The 19,742-nt window shown below is 39.2% G+C and overlaps 1 protein-coding gene across 4 annotated transcripts in view; it reads left to right on the top strand.

Annotated features, from left to right (window-relative positions):
- FOXJ3 (forkhead box J3) overlaps positions 1-18,775 on the top strand; it is a 149,400-nt gene extending 130,625 nt beyond the window's left edge. For all 4 annotated transcript variants that reach the window (XM_069588265.1, XM_069588264.1, XM_069588280.1 and 1 more), the window contains 5 exons: positions 1,959-2,384; positions 3,607-3,708; positions 4,063-4,254; positions 15,361-15,468; positions 15,774-18,775. In XM_069588265.1, the coding sequence (XP_069444366.1) occupies positions 1,959-2,384; positions 3,607-3,708; positions 4,063-4,254; positions 15,361-15,468; positions 15,774-15,889 (944 nt within the window). In that variant the 3' untranslated portion in view covers positions 15,890-18,775. The remainder of the gene's footprint in view (positions 1-1,958; positions 2,385-3,606; positions 3,709-4,062; positions 4,255-15,360; positions 15,469-15,773) is intronic.
- Positions 18,776-19,742: the final 967 nt, after the last annotated feature.

Raw genomic sequence — 19,742 nt, 5'->3', positions numbered from 1 at the left:
CATGCGTGCCTACCTCATTTGATTACTACTGGTATCCTGGAGCATTGTGATAAAGAATTCTGACACTGCATTTATGGCATATGGGAAGGCCTGTCATGACTAGTTAGTGATGTCTAGCATGTGAAGTGTTTTGAGTGGTAAATGTGGCATCACAAGAGTAGATGTGCCTTGCTTTTCTGTCCTGACTGCTGTTATCAAAGAGATAGCTATTAAGAGTATGGTAGCACCAAATCTGCGATTTCATGTATGATACTTACAAGTAAACATCGTAGTTTGTGGTCATTACTTTGTACAACATACTTAAATCAGGTTTAACGCTAAAAGAGGTACTGGTTGAGATGCAGTATTATATTTCAACCAAATACTAGATTATTGCATTTTTGTTGGGGTTTCTCAGGTGCATTTATGTATTACTGTCCTGTCAGCTGCTGGTTTAATTTTAACCAGAGTCATATGATAGAATCAAGATGTCTCATTGTTATTCGCCCATGGAACACTAGTCAGAAATTGTCAGGAACCCAGACATCGAAGCATTGCTTTGCTTGGCAGGTTAACTATATTCCAGGTCAGAGAATATACCTGTTCACAGCAGTAGACAAAATAGACAAAAATCCCTTCCTTTACATTTTAATACATATCGCTGACAAATATTATCAAAGTTAGTGTTATACGTAAATATTACATATATTGGTGAGTATCAGTAGTTTGTATAGGAAGTTAGTTTTCTGGTTAAAGTAAGAGTCACGTGTTTTCTCAGATTTTATATTAAAATTTTTTTCTCTATAAGTACCAAAATAAAAAACCCCATGCAAGACTTTGCTAAGCAGATCCAGCTTTGCTGATCTCAGTACAAAAATACTGGCTTTGAAGTATCGGTGGTAACAGTTTCTCATGTTTGAGCCCAAAATGACTAGAATCCTTAAGACTAAGCAAGACAGGCAGACAACCAGCCATCTCCACTGCTCTGTTTCATTACTTTTATGGAACATTCTTGAGACAGACACAGTTTAGTGGCTTGTAATCCTAATAACAACTCTTATGAAGCACGTACTGTTGTCATTCCTATTTATAATTGAGGTGATTGTGACTTGGCGAGGTTAATAACTCTCCAGAGTTACCAAGTGTTTAAATTGTAGTGCAGAGATTTTAATTCTTCTTTTCTGGCATTAAGAAATACATAATCTTAACCCTTAAATTGCCATATTGGACTTAAAGTTTTTGGAGTAGTCAGAGAAAGAGATCAGAAATCAACGGGCTTTATTTCTACTCTCGTCTTTTGCCGAAGGTCTGCAGACCTGTAGAGAACCATCTTGAATGTGACTCAGTACCTCTTCCTCTTTTCCCTTAACATTTAGTCATCTTTCAAGGGGCTTCCTTGGTGGTGCAGTCAGTAAAGAATCCGCCTGCATTGTAGGAGATCTGGATCCCTGGGTCAGGAAGATCCCCTGGAGGAGGACATGGCAACCCGCTCCAGTGTTCTTGCCTGGAGAATCCCATGGACGGAGGATCCTAGAGTGCTGCAGTCCATGGGGTTGTAGAGAGTTGGACGTGACTGAGTGACTAAGGACAGCACAGGATTTCTTTCAAGACAACCCAGATATTACCTTTTCAAGGAGGGCTTCTTTGTATTTCAGTGCCCCTTACTAGGTAGAACAGGGAAGAAAAATAGATTCTGTATTCCTTCTGATTACTTTTGCTTTAGTACTTACAATGTTGGACATAATCTCTTCAAGTGTTTTTCTCTTCCCCTTGACCATGAGCTATTGAGGACAGAGTATGATGTTTCTTCTCGGTAACCCCAGAGCCCAGGGTATGGTGGATATTACAGCAACACTGTTAAACTGAACCAGAATTGCTTCCTGACAGCATATACTTTTGCTCTGTAAATAATTTTGCAAATGTTTGTCATAAAATACAACTGAAATCTGACCATCAGATCTTGCTTTCTCTGTTCTCAGGTTTGATGAACATCCCTTCTGAATCCTCCCAGCAGTCCCACACTTCTTGTTCCTATCAGCACTCTCCCAGCAGTACAGTGAGCTCTCACCCACACAGCAACCAAAGCAGCCTGACCAACAGTCATGGCAGTGGCCTCAACACCACGGGCAGTAATTCGGTTGCACAGGTCTCACTGTCACATCCCCAGATGCACACACAGCCGTCTCCACATCCGTCCCATCGACCGCATGGTTTACCGCAGCATCCACAGCGTCCCCAGCACCCAGCACCACACCCACAGCAACACAACCAGCTCCAGTCCCCTCACCCCCAACACCCCTCTCCACACCAACACATACAGCACCATCCGAACCACCAGCATCAGACGCATCAGACGTTGACACATCAGGCGCCTCCACCCCCACAACAGGTATCCTGTAATTCTGGTAAGTTTTTGTCTTCTGACTTGTTGTGTTTGGCTGTGAATTCCAATCTCTTATCTGGGGCTTATATATATTTTCTGTCCGTATTCTCATCTGTCTTCTTTTATGTTTCCTTGCTGTAGTCCTATAATTGTAAATCGTTTAATCCATAGGTTAACCTGGATTATTGTCTTGATTACAATTTATTAGTATAACATAAGCAAACTCAGCAACCCTTGCAGGTTTTGGTTTTTAACTCTTTGTCCTTCTGGAAAATGAGCATTTTAAAGAAGAATGTATTGCATAGTCTGTCTGCAATCTATTGTGATTCAGTGTGGTATAGAAGAAAGAGTATAGATTTGTGTCTGAAAGATCTGCATTTCAATCCTCATTATGACTCTTAGATCTTAGGTGCAGTAACTCTTTTAGTCTTGTTATTTTTTTATCTATAAAAATAAAACAACACTGGTACACAGTGCTGTTATGAGGATCGTATTGGGAATACAAGTTTAAAATGCCTAGTCTGGCATGTGTGCTTAGTCACTCAGTCATGTCCGACTGCGATGCTGTGGACCATAGCCTGCCAGGTTCCTCTGTCTGTGGAATTCTCCAGGCAAGAATACTGGAGTCAGTAGCCATTCCCTTCTCCAGGGGATGTTCCCAACCCAGGGATCAAATCCTGGTCTCTTAGATTCCAGGCAGATTCTTTACGCCCTGAGCCACTAGGGAGGTCTAGTACTTTGTGTTTATGTATTTGGTGAATGTTCCTACTTTTTCTTTCTTTGCATATTCCTGCCAAGTGTTTCATTTATAATGATAGATTCATACCCTGAATTTTTTTTTTTTTAAGTCTGCTGCTCATAAGATAGGTCTTGATGGTTTCTGGTGGGATGCTTAACTGACATTGCTCACAGACCAGGCAGTCTAGCACTGCGGAACTCCAAAGAGTGCCACGGACTTCTGCAAGGTGAATGGGGCCTCTTGGAATTTTGCAGAATACAACTGGGTTCAATTCTTAGATACATCACAGTGGCCTTGTTAAGTTATGTCACCTCTAGGTTCAATTTCATTTATTTGTAAATAATACGTTTCCTTCCTGTCTCACAGAACAGATTGCCCCAACACAAGATATAGTGGGTTTGAGTCCATTTGTAAAACTGGATTGGGATCATCCAATACCAGGAATAAGGCTAGCTCAAACTTTTGCTATCCAAGATTTATAATATTGTCAGTATTATTTTTATAGGTGTTTCAAGTGATTGGTATGCAACACTTGATATGCTCAAAGAAAGCTGTCGAATTGCCAGCAGTGTTAACTGGTCAGATGTAGACCTCTCACAGTTCCAAGGTGAGTATTGGTTCCTTCTTCCTTATAACCAAATACACATGACTGTGTATTTTTGAGTACACTGTAAGTTTCTTTGAAATACGTGTGTCCTTATATAGTGTTTCTTTTACAGTTGGTAATATGCTTAAAAACCACACTTTGTAAAATTCTTAATTAAGTCTTCTGGCCAGTTGATGTAGTAGATGGTCACAGACAAGAGATCTGAGGGAAATAAGAATCAGTCTTTGAATAATTTAGAAAATGTCATAAGCAAAAGATTACCAGTGAAAGTTTTGAGGGCTGGAAAAAGGTTGCTGGTTTTTTTGCAATGTTTGCAGGACCATGCTAACAGTATTTTTAATGTTTTCCTCATAGGTTTGATGGAGAGTATGAGACAGGCAGATCTCAAGAACTGGTCTTTAGATCAGGTTCAATTTGCTGATCTCTGTTCTTCCCTTAATCAGTTCTTTACCCAAACTGGCCTTATACACTCACAGAGTAATGTCCAGCAGAATGTCTGTCATGGTGCCATGCATCCAGCAAAAGCTTCCCAACACATTGGAACAGGTATGGCTTTAGTTTTCTTCTTGATTTTCTCTTTTTCTCATTCAGCAACTGTTTAGGGCAACTTGATATGTTGTTAATGATAGAAGTGATCCATTTATATCTTTTTATTTCTAAGAAATAAATGAAATCAAGTAATTTATTTAAGGTCTATCTTAGACAAAGGAAGATAAAAGAAACTATGTTTTTATGTCATGATTTACTTGATTATTTTATTGTTTGTGGTCTTTAACCTTTCAAGTTGCCAATCAAGAAAATGTCTTAAAGATATGTACATTTTAATTGTAATAAGAACATAGTGTTAAGGTGTTATCAATTTAAATTTGTATAGACTTGCAATGAAAACACATCTTATATATCTTCTAAGAATGTTAAAGTTAATTTATTTAGAGTGTATACATAATGGAAGTCTCATTTAAGTTTTACTCTGAACTCAAAATTTGTGCTCTGCATTTTTCATCTTACTTTCTTCTTTTATTCTTTCCCCTTATAGCCATCTCATTTATTCTGTGAGATTGCACTGCCTACAATTTTCTCAAATTTATATTCTGTGTTTAATATCCAGGTTCTTTCTCTCTTTGTTTTAATTTCTTGATGTCTTTTATCTCCAAGTTGATTTCTTTCCTGTTCGTTGGCTTGTTTTAAAACTTGATGCTGAAAAGCCCTCTCTTTCTATCCTGAGTTGCTTCATTCAGTTGTTATCCTAGCTTATTTCACATAGTTGATCTTTCCATATTCTCTAGAACCCTAGTCCTTTTTGTGACTCTTCATTTCTGTCTTTTTTTTTTCCAGTATAATTTTTAATGGAAGGGAATTGCTGTACAGAATTTTGTTGTTTTCTGTCAAACCTCAATAGGAATCAGCCATAGGCATACATATATCCCCTCCCTTTTGAACCTCCCTCCCATCTCCCTCCCCATCCCACTCCTCTAGGTTGATACAGAGCCCCTGTTTGAGTTTCCTAAGACATAAGCAAATTCCCGTTGGCTATCTATTTTACATATGATAATGTAAGTTTCCATGTTACTCTCTCCATACATCTCACCCTCTCCTTCCCTCTCCCCATGTACAAAAGTCTGTTCTCTATGACTGTTTCTCCATTGTTGCCCTGTAAATAAATTCTTCGGTACCGTTTTTCTAGATTCCATATATGTGTATTAGTATGTGATACTTATCTTTCTCTTTCTGACTTACTTCACTCTGTATAATAGTTCCAGGTTCATCTACCTCATTAGAACTGACTCAGATATGTGCTCCTTATAGCTGAGTAATGTTACATTCTGTGTCTGTACCATAATTTCTTTATCCATTCATCTGTCAGTGGACGTCTAGGTTGCTTGCATGTGCTAGCTATTGTAAATAGTGCTGCAGTGAACACTGGGGTACATGTGTCTTTTTCAGTTTTGGCTTCCTTGGGGTATGTGCCTGTGAGTGTGATTGCTAGGTCATATGGTGGTTTTATGTGTCTATACACATCACATTTATCTGTTCATCTGTTAATAAACGCTAGGGTTGCTTCCATGTTTTAGCTATTGTAAATAATGTGTGAACATGAAAGTACAAATATTTTCTAGGCCCTGCTTTCAGTTATTTTGGGTATATACTCCGAAGTGGAATTGCTGGATCCTGTGCTAATTCTTATGTTTTATTTTCTGAGAAACCATCATACTGTTTTTCATAGCAACTGTACCATTTTACATTCCCACTAACAGTCATTAAGGGCTCTAATTCGTCTACATCCTTGCCAACATTTGTTATTTTCTCTTTTTTTTAATAATAGTTATTTCAGTGGATGTGTGGTAGAGTCTCATTATGGTTTTGATTTGTATGATTAATGACGTTGAGCGTCTTTTCATCTTATTGGCCATTTTTTAAATCTTCTTTGGGAAATGTTCTTTGCCCATTTTTTGATCAGGTTTGCTTTTTTGTTGCTGAGTTTGAGGCATTCTCTGTATTTGTGGGTATTGACTCCTTATGAATTGTAAGATTTACATATATTTTCTCCCATTCTTTTCTTTTTTACTGTTAGTGGGTTTTTTTTCTTTTGTTCTGAATACCTTCAGTATAATATCCAAGAAATCATTGTCAAATTCAATGTCATGAAGCTCTATTAAAAGAGTTTTAAAATTTTAGGTCTTACATATAAGTCTGACCATTTTGAGTGAATTTTTGTGTATGGTGTTATATAACAGTCCAATTTCATTCTTCTGTGCGTGTGTATCCAGTTTGCCTGTTACCATTTGTTGAAAAGACTTGTCTTTTGCCCCATTGAATGGTCTTAACACCTTGTCAGAAATCATTCAACTATATATATGTGTGTGTGTGTGTGTGTGTTGCTGGATTTTTTATTCTGTTCCATTGGTCTTTATGCCAGTACATTGTCCAACTATGGTATCTTTGTAGTAAGTTTTGAAGTAAGAAGTGTAATGGAACTCTGCGTAATGTGATGTGGCAGCCTGGATGGGAGGAGAATTCAGGGGAGAATGGATACATGTATGTGTATGGCTGAGTCCCTTCACTGTTCATCTGAAACTATCACAACACTGTTAATCAGCTATACCACAATACAAAATAAAAAGCTAAAAAACAACAAAAAAAGTGTGAGTCAATCAGCTTTATTCTTTTTCTGGATAGTTTTGACTGTTCAGGGTCTCTTGAGATTCCATATGAATTTTAGGATGGGATTTTCTATTTCTACAGAGGTCATTGAGATTTCTTATATGGATTACATTGAATCTGTGGATTGCTTTGACATATTGAGTCTTGAAGTCCATGAGCATGACGTGTGTGTCTATGTCATCTTTAATTTTTTTTCATCAGTGTGTTGTAGTTTTCATTGTACAAGTTTTTAATCTCCTAAGTGTTTTATTCTTTTTGATGTCACTGAAAATGGGATTTTTTGTCATTTCCTTTTCAGATTGTTCATATATAGGAATGTGATTAAATTTTTCATGTTGACTTTGTATCCTGCTACTTTGCTGAATTCATTTCTTATGACAGTTTTTTTGTGTGTAATCTTTAGGGATTTTACACGTGAAATTATATCTGTGAACAGAGATAAATTTACTTTTTCCGTTTGGATGCCCTTTGTCTCTCTTTCTTGCCTAGTTACTCTGGCTAGGATGTCCAGGACTATGCTGAACAGAAGTGGTGAAAGTGAACATCTTTGCTTTGGTCTTAATAGGAGCAGAAAACCTTTCAGTCTTCTACTATTGAATATGATGTTTGTTGTGGGATTTTCATACATGGCTTTTATAATGTTGAAGTGATTTCTTTCTATTCCTAATTTGTTGAGTGTTTTTATCATTAAAGGACTTCCCTGGTGGCTCAGACAGTAAAGAATCTCCCTGCAATGCAGGAGATGTGGGTTTGATCCCTGGATTGGGAAGATCCCATGGAGAAGGGAATGACTACCCACTCTAGTATCCTTGCCTGGAGAATTCCATGCGAAGAGGAGCCTGGCAGACTACATCCCAGGGAGTTTCAAAGAGTCAGACACAACTGAGCAACTAACACCTTCATACTTTTATCGTAAAAGGTGTTGACTTTTGTCAAGCACTTTTTCTGCATCAATTGAGATGATTGTGAGGGCTTTCCCCCCTTCATTCTGTTAATGTGGTTATATTACACTTGTCAGTTTTAGTTCTTCAAATATGTGGTAGAATTCACCCATGAAACCATCAGATCCTGGGATTTTATTTGTACAGGGTTTGTTTTTTTGTTTTTGTTTTTAATGTATTGAATCTTCTTACTCGTTACAAGTCTGTTCAGGTTTCTTCTTTTTTCATTATTCACTTTTGTTGATTTTGTGTTTCTAGTAATTTGTCTATTTCACCTAGGGTGTCCAGTTTGTTGGTATACAGTTATTCAAAGAGTTCTCATTCTTTTTATTTCTGTAGAATCAGTAGTAATGTTACTATTTTCAGTTCTCATGTTCGTAATTTGGATCTATCTTTCTTAGTCCATTTAGTTAAAGCATTGTCAGCTTTTTTTTTTTTTTCTGGAGAACTAACTTCTGGTATTACAGATTTTTCTGTAATGTTTTACTGTTCTCTGTTTCTTTTATCTCTGCTCTAACCTGTACTACTACTTCTTGTCTGCTGGCTTTGGGTTTGGCGTCTTCTTTTTGTAGGTCTGTTTTTTAATGTAAGTCTTTATAGCTATAAATTTCTGTCTTAAAACTGCTTTTGCAGTTTCCTATAGGTTTTCGTATGTTCTGTTTTTGTTTGTATTATCTCTTAAGTATATTCTGATTTTCCTTGTGACTTCTTTAATCCATTGGTTAAGTGTATTATTTAATTTCCACAAATCTGATAATTTTCCATTTTTACTTTTGTTTTTGATTAATTTGTCCCGCTGTGGTCAGAGAAGACACTTTGTATGGTATCTATCATTTAAAATCTATTGAGGGACTTCCCTGGTGGTCTAGTGGCTAAGACTCCATGTACCGTATACAGAGGGCCCAAGTTCAATCCTTGGTCAGGGAACCCATATGCCACAACTAGGATTGAAGATCTTCCATGCAATAGCTAAGACCTAGTTCAGCCAAATAAATAAATATTTTTTAGAAATCTGTTGGGACTTGACTTATAGCCTAACATGGTTTATTCTGGAAAATATCTGATGCACTTGAGAAGATTGTTTATGCTGTTATTGTTGGGTAGAGTGTTCTATAAAGGTCTATTAGATCTAGTTGGTTTATTGTGTTAAATCCTCTGTTTGCTTATCTTCTGTCTGGTTGTTCTATCCATTATTGAAATAATGGGTATTTAAGTCTCCAACTAAAATTGTAGAGCTGTTTATTTCTCCTTTCAATTCTGTTTTTGCTTCATGATTTTTGCAGTCTGTTATTAGGTGCATAAGTGTACATAAACAATTATAAATGTTTATAATTGTTCTGTCTTCTTGCTATTTTGCACCTTTTGTTGATATATCCTTTACAGGGAGTAAGGCTTTAAAAGATATCTCTTATAACCTTTTTTGGTCTAAAGTCTTTTGTCCGTTATTAGTACAGCAATCTCTGCTCTTCTTTGGTTGCTATTTGCATGGAATATCTTTTCATCCTTTCACTTTCAATCTGTTTGTGTCTTTGGATCTCAAGTGAGTCTCTTATAGTCAGCATATAGTTGGATCATGTGTTCTTATCCATTCTGCCAATCTCCATCTTTTGATTGAGAGGTTTGATCCATTTATATTTAAAAGAATTATTTATAAGGAGTGACTTTTATGTTTTACTATTTCTTTGCTATTCCTTGTGGCTTTTTCTGTCCCTTATTTCCGGCATTACTGTTGTCTTTTGTGTTTAGTTGATTTTTTGTAGTGAAATGTTTAAATTCCTTTCTCATTTCTTTTTGTGTATATTCTGTAGCTGTTTCTTTGTGGTTACCATGGCAATTGAGCTTAACATTCTAAAATTACAACACACTAATTTGAATTTATATCAAAATTAGAGGTGTAACTTCTATAACATGTGAAAACTCTGTTCCTTTTCATCTTCACCTCTGCCTCTGTTGGTTGTCAGTGTCTCGGTATTACATGATTCTACATTGTGTGCCCAAAACATATACTGATAATTATTTTTAATGTGTTAGTCTCTTAAATTAGGTATAAAACATGTGAAGCTGCAAGCCAAAGTTACAGTAATATGAACTTTTATACTAATAGCTTTTAGAAAACATATTAGCATCTTAAATCATATATAGAACAAAAAGTGGAGTTAAGTCATTGTTATGATAATACTACCTCCATAATTACCCATGTATTTACCTTTATTGAGATCTTTATTTTTTCTTATGGCTTTAAGTCACTATCTAGCGTCCTTTGATTTCTTCCTGCAAGTCTCTCTTGACCATTATCTTTCAGGACAGGTCTAGCAGTAACAAACTACCTTAGCTTTTACTCATCTGGGAATGTCTTAATTTCTGCCTCACTCTTGAAAGGACTCTTTTACCAGCTGTAGGATTCTTTGTTGACAGTTGTTGTTGTTTTGTCTCTTAGCGCTTTGAATAGATTGACTTTCTGGCCTCTGAAATTTCTGATGAGGAATATGCTTATTGTCTTAATTGAGGATACCGTGTATGTGACAAGTCACCTCTTTCTTGCTGCTTTCAAAATTCTCTCTTTATCTTTGGCTTTTGAAAATGTGCTCACAGTGTGTCTTGGTGTGGGTTCCTCTGACTTCATCTTACTTGGAGTTCATTGAGCTTCCTGGATGTTTATATTCCCGTCTTCCATCAAATTTGGAAGGTTTTCACCTGTAATGTGTTCAGATAGTCTTTCTGCCCCCTTTTCACCCCCTTTTCTCTCTCTTCTTCTGGAACTCCCAGAATGTATAATTGGGCTGCTTGCTAGTCCCAGTTAGGTCCCTTAGGCTCTGTTTGCTTTTCTTCAGTCTTTTTTCTTTCTGTTAATCTGTCTCGGTAATTTTCATTGTCCTGCCCTCTCTTCAAGCCTGCTGATTATTTTCCTCTGCCTGCTCAGGTCTTCTTGAGTCCCATCCACTGCTGTCCTGTCAGAGTGGCCAGGCATCTCTTATGGATTCTCTCTAGACTGAGATCCTGGATTATTTTCTTAAAACCCTTTGTTCCTAGACTTCTGTGGTCATTTCTGTTTGATCCTTGATCAAAAGGATCATTTGTTCTGGATCTGCTGTGTTCTGGTTTTTGTTGTTGCTCAGTTGCTCAGTCGTGTCTGACTCTTTGCAGCCCCATGGACTGTGGCACACCAGACTTCTGTCCTTCACTATTTCCCAGAGTTTGCTCAGACTCATATGTCCATTGAGTCAATGATGCCATCCAACCATCTCATCCTCTGTCACACCTTTCTCCTCCTGCCCTCAATCTTTTCCAGTCTCACGGTCTTTGAGTGGGCTCTTTGCATCAGTGGCCAGAGTATTGAAACTTCGGCATCAGTTCTTCCAATGAATATTCAGGGCTGATTTCCTTTAGGATTGGCCAGTTTGATCTCCTTGCAGTCCAAGGGACTCTCAAGAGTCTTTTCCAACACCACAGTTCAAAAGCATCAATTCTTCAGCACTCAGCTTTTTTTATGGTCCAACTCTCACATCCATACATGCTACTGGAAAAACCATAGCTTTGGCTAGACGGACCTTTGCTGGCAAAGTAATGTCTCTGCTTTTTAATATGCTGTCTAGGTTGGTCATAGCTTTTCTTCCAAGGAGTAAGCGTCTTTTAATTTCATGGCTGCAGTCACCATCTGCAGTGATTTTGGAGCCCAAGAAAATAAAGTCTATCACTGTTTCTCCATCTGTTTCCCATTGTTCCCCATTACTCTCTGACCTTGTCTCCTTTTCCCTACCCCTCCTGTCACAGCCCTGCTCCTTCACTGCTGGCCTCCCTGCTGTTACTTGAACACTCCAGACACACACCACCTACCACTTGCTCTTTCCTCTGTCTTGAGTGACTTCCCCAGATAGACACATGACTCAAGTTTTTCCCTAAAAAAGCACCTACTCAAGTGATGACTTCCCTGATCATCTTACTTAAATAACGCCTACTATTCAGCACCCCTTTTCCCCCTCCTTGCCTTATTTTTCTCCATAGTGTATATAATGTACTATTTAATTTATTTCCCTCCCTTCCTGCCATCTTCATCCTTCCCAATAATCTGAAAACAAGTTCCAAAAAGGCTGGGAGTTTTATTTTTCGTTTATGCTTATTAGCACAAATACTTCTTAAATGAATGAATGGTCATTCAACAAAAGTCTGCTTTCAAGAAATATGTTTTATGATTAGATTTGTTATTGAAATATAGTTGATTTGCAATATTAGCTTTAGGTGTGCAGCACAGTGTAGAGTTTAAAATTCTCATGACTACATTCTAAATATTACAGGATCTCAGAAATCTTTAGAAGCTGCTTTGTAAGTTAATTTCCTGCTTAGAAAGTCCAAGTACACTCTCATTGTTCAGTCTGTAATGAGAACATGGCGGGGGCGGGGGAGATGAGAAGTACTGAGAATCTACGTGCACATAAAAGCGTTATGAATGTGACAGTTTCAAAAAGTTAAAGCCATTTGTTTAATGTGGGTGTCAGTTTATGCCCATCGACTTGTTTATTTTCATGATTCGTCTCTAATTCTCACCTGTCTCCTCCTTTACCCAGAGGAGTGAAGACCTGTAGCCTGATTCAACCTTAAGAAAGAACATGAGCCACAAATGTGAAGGCTGGTCAGCACTTGGCAGAACTTTTTCTCCTGCAAAAATATACTAGTGCTATAGCTTCATATAACTTTTCTTCTGAAGTCTTTGGTATGGCAGATTGGTCAAAGACCTCAGTTCGGACTTTGAGCTTTTCTATAAAAAAGCGTGTCATCTTGGGAGGCAGTAGCTGGAAGTCAGAAGTCTTGGGTTCTCTCCCTGGTTCTTTCCCATCTTCTCTCATCTCACTTTCTCACCTACATGAACAGAAGTAGGGCTGGGTTAGATTATCTCTGAGACTGTCTCAAGCTGGAACAGTCTGACTTTCCAGTGGCAGGTGGAAACTCGGAGTGGCCAAAGATAGTGTGCCCTACCTTGAATACAAAAGGAAGACTTTTCTCTTTCTGTTTTCTCTGGGAAAAATGATCACTGTTTGCTAGTTTGATTACGGTATTCCTAGAGTACAGGTGTAGTCTGTGTGAAACACTAGCGTACCTTAGGGGAAAAGCCTTTCCAATACTCCAGATGTTTCATAATGTAAAACCGATGTTACCGTGGTTCTGCCCCAGGAATTATTGTGGGTGCCTGTGATGTTTCCTCCCCTCCCTTTCTGTTTTGCATTAGGATGCAATGTAATTGACATTTTGGAGCTGTCACACTTGATGACTGCTGTCAATGAAAGCATATTAATTTAAGAACCTTCTGAAATGCTGTTTAAATAAGATCTGTATTTCCCATCTTCACACTTCTAAATAATACATTGTTAACCACTTCTGTGGTGGCTCTTTTACTTTCTATAAATCTTTCCTATCAATGTGCGCTGCCGGGGTCCAGCCCCGGTGGATCCAGGGAATTCGAAGGTGGGGACGGTGTTGGTGTCTTTGGAAAAATACATATTTAATTACAGGTATAGAGAGAGATTAGAAACGGATAGTGTAGTGGAGAAAAGGAGGCTGAATCCAGATGGGGATTCAGCCAGAGAAACAGGAGCAAGAAAGAAGCGACATGGGGGAATCAGTCTTTCCAGAAACTGATCCAATTTCTTTATTTTTGGGTTTGCTTATATACCTTTTGTTACACATAGGGATGAATACAGAGTCACGCGGGGGTCAGCAGTCCTGACCTTTATCAAAATCAGGTGCTTCACATAAATGTATAAAAAAAAGGTCTTAGGGATATTACATCGTCTTCTGGCCATGAGTGAGACCTGCTGACATTTTATGATCCTTTTTTCTGATAACCAAAAAACTTATTTCTTCCAAGGGTGTTTTTTCTTAAACCAGGCACCACCCTCCAAATAAAGTTACATTCCTATAGGGTGAGGGTGTAGTGAGTTACAATCAAGAAAGGAATTTATTTAACCCAAGTTAACATGATTAATCTTAAAGGTTAATACTTATTTCTCCTATATGTTAGTTATATTCATTATAAGGGCAGGGAATATGGAGATTTAACAGCAAACATCAGCCCAACAAATGAAAATCCTTTCACCAATGCTCCCCTTAAGATCTATTTAGTCTTAAGATAGTGATAAAGTTACATTTTTACATAGCAAGGACACAGTGATTTATAACAAAGTACAGTGATCTATTACAAAAGAGAAAATTCATTAACTCAAAAAGTCTAGTATTGCTAACCTTAAAAACTACTATATTTCCTTTTCTATATTCCAAATACATTGATTAATATATTCCCAGGTGCCTAAGGATATGGAGGCCTGGCGGCAATCATTGACTCAACAAGAAGAAAAGGCCCTATGCTAATTAAGACTTTCAAAATACTCCAAAACTCTCTGTGCTGTTTATGGTTGAGAGTGGCAGGAGTATGGATAATCCTGTCACACAAGCTAATCTGTCAGCAGAGAGGTTTGACCTGAGACATCCTTGTCCCACCCAGAGCAGGGAATTAGCAGCAATTATTGACACAACAAATGAAAAACCCTTCACCAATATAATTCCTAACCAACCCACTATACTAATAATTTCTAACTCCCCAAGAGAATTTGCCTTTAGTAAGTAAAACATCTCGTGCCTCTCAGGTTGGGAGGCTGTGAACAATCACATGTGGCCAGAAGAACCTATACAGGCGGGCTAGATAACCTTCAGAGGAGGTTAGAGCTGAAACACTCCTGTCACGCCCAAGAATTTTTATTGCCTTGGAGCTGCATGTTTACTCCTCCTCCGAGAGAAACGGTTATGGGGGAAAGCCCCCTGTAAAGTCAGAGGTGTAGGTGAGAGCATAAAACAGACTCTGGTTTTGGGGTAGATGCTCGGGAACAGGGGGTTTCCTGAGGCTTGATCATGCCTTTGCGTATGCCAAGCCTCCTTCCTCATGACCTTTGCCATGGGCGGAGTTCCTCACGCTGGCCCCCGGCAGTGCACCTTCAGTTACTTTGTGAATCAGCTTGGGCACACTTAGTTGTGCCTTTAGGATGAGAAAATCAGGGCAGTAGAGGCAGCTGTTCCTGGAAAGAACCTATGAGTTAGAGCTGAATTGTAGCCTGGCCTCTGTCAGACGGATGTGTCTTTGGACAAGTCAGCTCAACCTTCTGAGCGTCAGTTGCCTCATCCATAAAATGGGATAATCCCTGTCTTGCCTTCACTGGGGGCCTAGAGGGAAACTCAGATGAACTAATGGATCTGAAAATGCTTTTGAACTATGATAAGGTATGTAACAACAATAGACATAATTGGCCTGCAAGCTTCCAGAGCATTAGAGGCAGTGCCAGAGTTGGGACCAGTGTATCCACCCATCCCGGCACCCTGTCTGAAAATCCAGCGTTACTTCTGGAGGAGTTTTAGCATCCAGAAGGAGAGCTTTTCCCTTCCGTTTTCATCTTCACTTTACCAGCTTAATTTAGGTTTAGGTGACAATTCTATTAAGATTTTTATGCTTGATTTGTTTTACTTATGGTAATAGGTTTTCCTTCTTTGTTCTTTTCAATCTGATTAGGAAATCTGTACATAGACTCCAGGCAAAATCTCCCTCCTTCAGTGATGCCGCCCCCTGGTTATCCTCACATCCCACAGGCACTCAGCACTCCAGGAACAACGATTGCAGGTAATTTGAGGTGTGAGGTGTTGGGGTTGGTGCTCAGAGTTTAATACGGAAAGGCTTTTCTAGCTTTTCCAGCAGTGAATGAAGCTACCTCAGGAGGGAGTGAACTCCCTGTTTCGGGGTGGGGGGGGGGGGCAGGTTGCAGAATACATATAAAATGAGGATCATAAGGGAACCTTGTAGAGCCTTCTGGGTGGGTTAGTGAGAGCATGTGCGTTGAGTTTCTGGCATGAAGCAGTGTTCAGTAGGTGTCTGTTTCTTCTTCCTTGCTTCTCTCGTGAGTCACTGCTGATGTTGGTTCCTTCCAGGCCATCACGGAGCCATGAGCCAGCAGCACATGATGCCTTCCCAAGCCTTCCAGATGCGGCGCTCTCTGCCTCCAGATGACATCCAGGATGACTTTGATTGGGATTCAATTGTGTAGAGCTTGTTTCTCAAGGCACCAGACCCAGTGTCATCTTTCTGTGCAGTGGAAGGGAAAGGTTTAAGAGAATCCAGTTGAGAAAACAAAGTTGCTAATCATTTTACCAATGTTATCAAAATTTTTTTTGAAGACAATCAAGATTTTAGCTGGATGAGTTACTGCTTTTATCTGACCCAGACGAGTACTACATGTTTGTCTCCCTGCCAGCTGCCCTATGTAGCTCCTAACTGTTGTGTGATTTGAACGGCTTTTGCATATTGTGTCAGTTTGATGTTGACCACAAGTGCCAGACTGATTTTTCAGACAGAGCCTGTTTTGCTGCAAGCAGTTTATAGATGCATATGTATAAATATGTGTACAAAAATTACTAAAAGCCTTCAGTTTTTTTCTAATTGGATTATTATGTCTTGAGAAGAAAGTTACTGTGAGTTTTTATTCCTTGTTAGGCTATTTTATGCAGAATGATTTTAACTCATGTAGGCAACTGAAAGGAAATAGATTTTTTTCAAAGCCCAGTTCCCCTTATTTAAAATCGTTTTTGGAAATGTGAATATTGAGTTCTCCTTAGTAAGTCATAGAGAACCCAGAGTTTGATACTCTCCAAACAATCTAAAGGGGCACGTTGTTCCCGAGTAGCAGGAAGGACTGACCGGATGTTTTTTGATGCCTGGGGGATTCTAGAGTTCATGTTGTACCTTGTCAGCATCTGTTTTTCTATCTAAGTCTACACTGTCTGCCAGTTCTAAATGTGTTTGATTGATTAGAATCTGGGCATTCTCGGCTTTTTAAACAAATCAATGTCTTCACATTCACTTCTGTATTTATTATTCAAAAGTGTTATTTTAATATTTATTGCTATCTTCTGTGAATGCCCAACTCCTGTTGGGTTCATTAAGAAGAAATGCAGTGTCTGCAAGCACAGAATTAGTTTTCTTGGTAAGAGTTTACAGACAAGACAATCAGAGAGAGAGTGTGTCTTTCTCTTTGTCATTATTCCTGCCTTGTGAGTATATTCTCTATCTTTGTGTTCCTGCTGATTGAGACATTAGCTCAGTAAGATTTTCTGGAATTTGAATCTGAGCTCATTTGGGCAACAGAACAGGAGGGCAGTGCTTTATAAAGCAACTTTCCCCCCAGTCTCTTTCCATTTAGGGAGCACTAAAAGGAGCGTAGAGCTACACGTGGGTTTTATTTGCCTCACTCTCCAGTGCAGTTATTGTCGCATGGCCTGCTGTTCCTGTTGTCCTGTGTGTCTGTATGCATGCTGTTTGGTTCCTTTCTTTGAATGCAGCCTGTATCTTAGGATTTTTTATTAGTTTGTTTTTTTTGTTTGTTTTATATCACAGTTATTTTGCATGGATTGATTGTCTTAGTTTTATAATGAAACTGAGAGAAATGAGATTTCTTTTTTCAATGAATATATTTTGAACTGGTTCTTTAGACCAAAAACAGATTTTTTTTTTCTTTCAGTTCTAATGGGGAAATAAAATGTTCGATGAAATCAAGGAGTACTAACTGCTCACTGGTTGCTCTTTAGCATTGCTAGTCTCTGTCAGCCATGCTTAAGTCACTTTAATTACCCTTACTGATTCTGTGATTTGAGTTATCTCTACTTGGACTAAGCAAAACATCTTTATTTCTCTGTGTGTATGTGAGAGTGTTTGTGAACGTCTGTGGGTATTTTTTTAATGGAGTGTTGCCTTGAATGAATTACTGGGAAGCCAGCCATGGTAAGGGCTGGTGAGGTTGGGGAGAAAGGAAGGGCTCTATGTTCCTGTTGTTTGGACCCTGCTTGGCATGAAAAAGGAAATTCAGTTCCAGCCCCTTGGATCAGTAAAAATCGGGGGATTCTGGAAAGGCAGCCAATAGGCCCCTCTTAGATGGATCAGAGGCAAGATGAGATAGCAGCCTGCAGAGAAAAAGCTTGGAAAAAAAGGGATGAGGGTGATTCTTAGTCTGCTCAAGTCATTGTTCTCTAGATACCAAAATAGCTGTTTTGAAACTTTAAATTGTGTGGGTATCAATGTGCACTTTAAATAATTTGAGTATTGGAATGCAGTAGCTTATACTGAGTGATTCAAATAGAAACCACAGATGAAGATTTTGCAAATTGTGTGAAGCTAATTTCCCATTCAGCAATCATTTACTGATTTGCAGTGATCAATATTTTTGTGAGAATTTAAACTTACCATGAATGGCCCTGGAGGCAGAGCCTCCACCCAGGCCCCTCCCACTCTAGTTAATGCACACGACTGGGAAGCCCAGGACAGGCTTCCTGGCAGTTCCGGCCAGACATAGCTACCTGGCGAGGTGCTCCGCATCCCTCTAGTGGCTGTCTCAGTGGGTAGTTGTTAACGCAAAGCAAGTTCTGTCTTGGGCTTAAATTGACTGAAGACTTGGGGAAAAGAATCAAATGCATGTAATCAGATGGGGGCACTCTGTCCAGGAGAATAATCCGACTGGCATTTGTGGCAGTTTTTGAAGTGTAAATGTATTCATGTGTGTTCTTGTAAATACATGTCTCTCAGATGTCCTTTGAAGTGGGAGGGAATCAATCTGGGGATTATTTCAAATGGAATAGAGTATTTTGATATTGTTCATTCAGAGGGTGATGTGTACATATCTATATTGTATATATGTGATGAAATGCATTGGCTTTTTGTGCAAACACAATCTGCTCTCTGTACTGCTGTTGGCCAGTCAGTGTTTTAATGTTTCTACAGTTTTGCTATTGCACGATTTCATATTTTGCCTCTATGATGAACGGCACCCACTCTTTGTAACTGTTTAGTGCTGTAAAGAAATATTCAAGTGTCATTAGGATTGTTGCTGCGAGAAGTGATATGCATGAATGGCACTTAAAATAAATATATTATGTTAACTCTATTTACAACACCAATTGGTCTGTGTCATTTGCTGCAGTTGAGGGAACATGATTGGAGCTCGTCCAGAAGCAGAAAGCCTGCAGTCTGTCCTTCCTTGGAGTCTCGGAGATTGTGTCCCACGTATTGCTGCCTCAGAACAGTCATTGCTGCTGTCTGCTGACCATCTCACTTGCTCTGTGAACTTGGGAAAATTATTTCCTCTCAGCCTCATTTTCCTCATTTACAGTTCCTATAAAGTGAGAATAATGCCTGCCTCCTAGAGTTGTAGAGGGATTAAATTGATTAAGGCATTTAGAACAGTACCCGGAAGATAAAAAGTACTCAGTATATGCCAGGTGCTATGCTAAGTAGAGTCTGTTCTTATCATCTTACCTGTGAGAACAACTCACACAGAGGTGTGAAGGCATCCCCAGATCCTTTGTTGACAAGTAGTAGAGCTAAGGTTAGAATCCAGATCATTTGACTCCAACCTCATGTTCTCTTACACCATCCGCATCATTCCAGGGGAATTCCCCCGGACCCTAGACTTGCCCCCAGCACTGCCTTCCCAGAGAGCTCCTTCCAAAAGGTGAAAGTGGAGCTTCTTAATATCTGTGGAGCCCAGAGTGTCAGGCATTCCCCTGAGAAATCCAGAGATGAGAAAGCCACAGTTCCTATCTGTAGGGGGGTGCAGACTTCCCATGACAGGGAGCAAATGCCAGCACAGAGACACTGCCCAGGGAAGCTACTCTGCAGGTGCAGGAAGATTCTGGGGGTGAGCAGTTAGGTCATACTGAGGCTGGGGCATTGGCTTAGGGAAACCTTGGAGTGGGCATGGGCTATTTTGAGTCCTCGTAGGGTTGTAGATGGACAGGGAAGGCATTTCCATTTACACCACTATCCTGAGCCAGGCTGGGAAGCTAGAGTAGCATGGAGAAGGGGTGGGGTTGAAGCCAGAGACGTGACGGATTGCTAGTCAAGAGTCAAGC

This window comes from Ovis canadensis, chromosome 1 (genome assembly GCF_042477335.2).
Source record: "Ovis canadensis isolate MfBH-ARS-UI-01 breed Bighorn chromosome 1, ARS-UI_OviCan_v2, whole genome shotgun sequence".
Classification (NCBI taxonomy): Eukaryota; Metazoa; Chordata; class Mammalia; order Artiodactyla; family Bovidae; genus Ovis; species Ovis canadensis.
The sequence above is the reverse complement of the archived record's forward strand: the minus strand, read 5'-3'. Positions and strand labels throughout refer to the sequence as shown.